The sequence below is a fragment of the Triticum aestivum genome, chromosome 2B, assembly GCF_018294505.1.
Source record: "Triticum aestivum cultivar Chinese Spring chromosome 2B, IWGSC CS RefSeq v2.1, whole genome shotgun sequence".
Lineage (NCBI taxonomy): Eukaryota > Viridiplantae > Streptophyta > Magnoliopsida > Poales > Poaceae > Triticum > Triticum aestivum.
The window spans coordinates 125,875,211-125,878,041 of NC_057798.1; the positions used below are offsets into that span (position 1 = coordinate 125,875,211).

Here is a 2,831-nt window from a genome sequence, read left to right on the forward strand (position 1 = left end):
GAGTACCACAAGTCCATTCCCACCGGTAATAACTGCCACGCCCAGCTAGCCACTCAGCTACTCACAAAGTATAGCAAGTATCAACCACAAAAACTAACCAAATAAACATAAAATGCTTCCAAACTAAGCAAAGAAGCGCCCAAAAATGCTTATCTTTAGTTACCTTTTACACACCTGCTGGCTCCAACTGGAAACGGCGTCCGTGTCTCAATTACTTGCTGGTTTTAGTAGAGAAATTAGTTGCTAAATTGGCTGTGCGTGCCATTTTTGCTCGCAAGATTTAGCTGGTGAATCAGTAGCTGAGTTGTTTTTGACACACTCAGCATCAAGAGGAGGAGAACCAAAGTAAAAGCAACGAGGAAACTTCCACCGGGAGAAGAAAAGAAAATATATATACGCCACCGCTAACTAAACCCCACCTCGATCCACCTTCCGGCGAAACCAATTCATTGCTCGCTTTCGCAAGACTCTTTCTTTCTCCCCTTTCCTCTCCCCCAACCCGTCCGTCGTCGCCTCCGCCCGAGGTAACCGCCATAGCCACGAGGAATCAAGAACCTTGCCTGTCGCACGTCGTCCCTGAGGACCGAGAAGAGATATGGAGGGCGGCTGCGGCGTGGCCGGCGGGACGGAGGGCGGCAAGAAGCAGCAGCAGCAGGCGCGGCCGCAGTTCGGGCGGTCGCTGACGTACCACCACCACCAGGGGCACCGGCTGCTGCCGCGGTGGCGGCGGCCGCAGCTGGCGGACGAGCCCCGCGCGCGGCCGCAGGCGGTGGTGCTCTACACGACGTCGCTGCGCGGGGTGCGGCGCACCTTCGCGGACTGCTCCGCGGCGCGCGCCATCCTGCGGGGGTCCCGCGTCGCCGTCGACGAGCGCGACGTGTCCATGGACGCGGCGCTCCGGCGCGAGCTGCAGGCGCTGCTGGCCGCGCGGGGCCGCGCCTTCTCGCTCCCGCAGCTCTTCATAGGGGGCCGGCTCGTCGGTGGCGCCGACGAGGTCCGGCAGCTGGACGAGTCCGGCCAGCTCCGGCGCCTCCTCGAGGGCGCCGCGGGGCAGGACCCGGCCTTCGTCTGCGACGCCTGCGGCGGGGTCCGCTTCGTCCCCTGCCCGGCCTGCGCCGGCAGCCGCAAGGTGTTCGACGAGGAGGAGGACCGCGCCCTCCGCTGCGGCGACTGCAACGAGAACGGGCTGGTGCGCTGCGCCAACTGCTCCTCCTGATCCGTCCCCTCTAATTGAATTCAAGGGTTAGAGTTGGTAGGTTCATCGTCAGTCAGATCAGAGAGAGGCGCATTTTCGGTTTCTTGGAGTTCTTGATTTATGTATCCTGAATCAATCAATCAATCCGATCGTTTGGGGATCGGATTGTTAGCTGCTCATGGATGGAAGAGAACGAATTGTTCTTGGCTCCTTGCTGCGGGAATCGCCGCCCGGTGGTGGCGGTCGATGATGAATAAGAGCCGGTGCTTGTATATGTGTGTAAAATTTGGTGCTGATATTAGCCTGATTGATTAATGTATAAGGAAGAACTGATGTAAATACTTGAGCTTTGCGAGTGCTCAATTCTTGCCCAGTTCCCTGTTTATCCATGTTTTTTGATCAATTCTGTTCATGGATGTACAGTAGCAATACAGTTCGATACCTCATCAAGAACTGGCACAGCTGTACTAACATAAAGTCTTGAGGGCCGAAATCAGTTGTGATCGACTGTACTACTCAGAAGCTGTACTCATGCTGTTCTATAGCTGTTTTCTAAATTAGAGCCACGTCTTCTGTTCTTTAATCATGCAAGGTCAGTTCGGTATTTAACAAGTCTTGAGCCTGGGGTGATTAATTCTTGCATAGTTCTTTATCTGAACTCTTTATCTTTTATTGCTTTGATCCATCTTATAACTACACGGTTTGATTTCTTCATGCACAGATGGCATTCCATGGATGTACAGTTATATACATCTTAATTAAAACAATGTGATCGATGGTCATCCGGAAATGATCATGATCTGACTGTACTTACTAAAAGTCCTTAATCATGTTGCACTCGAGTTGTTATCTAAAAGTGCAGCCACCTCTTCTTTTCTTTAAGATTCGCTGAGATAATGTGACCATGGTGATCAATTCATCCACAAGAACTTTCGATGATCTCAAGAGATAAAAGAAAAGAAAAACTTATAATTGATTTAGCTAGAAGTCCACTGTATTTTGATCATGATCTGGTAAAAAGCTTATCTTGTGTTTTCCTTCTACTACCTTGCACTTCTGTAAGCCTGATGACCAGTTCATCCAGAACAGCCCCTGGTGTCAGGAGAGAAAACATCTTCTGATTGATGCGCCTACAAGTCCATTGTAATTTATATGATCTGGTTATAAAGCTGCGCACTTGTGACCTGCTGGTGCCAACAAAAAATAAAAAAGATAAATTCTGAAATTCCAGTGTGAGCAGCCGCGGAATTGCCAGCAGAAACGGCTATCTCAACTCAGCATCGACACCAGGAATTCAGAACATCGGCGGGGCTGAGACGAATGCGAGTCTGATACAGAGGGGAGGGGAGCTGCAATTCCGGAGCCAGCATCAAGAATCCATCAAAACAGCAGTGCAGGTCTAGTCCAAAGCAAAAACAAAGAGGTGCCGGTTGTACCACCTAGGTTCGTATCGCATATCGATGAAGCTACTGTCGGTACACCGTGGCCATCGCGGTGTAGTGATGACTCGTGGTGTATCATCTCGATTCTGCCGTGACTATGAATAATTTTTCTTTAACACAACACATCAGTCATCCCTATGAACGCACACATACACATACTACCTGTATGAACACCTCCCAGAGTCTGAGCCATA

The 2,831-nt window shown here is 50.8% G+C and overlaps 1 protein-coding gene across 1 annotated transcript; it reads left to right on the forward strand.

Annotated features, from left to right (window-relative positions):
• The first annotated feature begins 361 nt into the window (after positions 1-361).
• Positions 362-1,580, forward strand: LOC123040779 (uncharacterized protein At5g39865). Its single transcript, XM_044463534.1, has one exon. The coding sequence runs from the start codon at positions 596-598 to the stop codon at positions 1,214-1,216; it is 621 nt and encodes a 206-aa protein (XP_044319469.1). The 5' UTR covers positions 362-595; the 3' UTR covers positions 1,217-1,580.
• Positions 1,581-2,831: the final 1,251 nt, after the last annotated feature.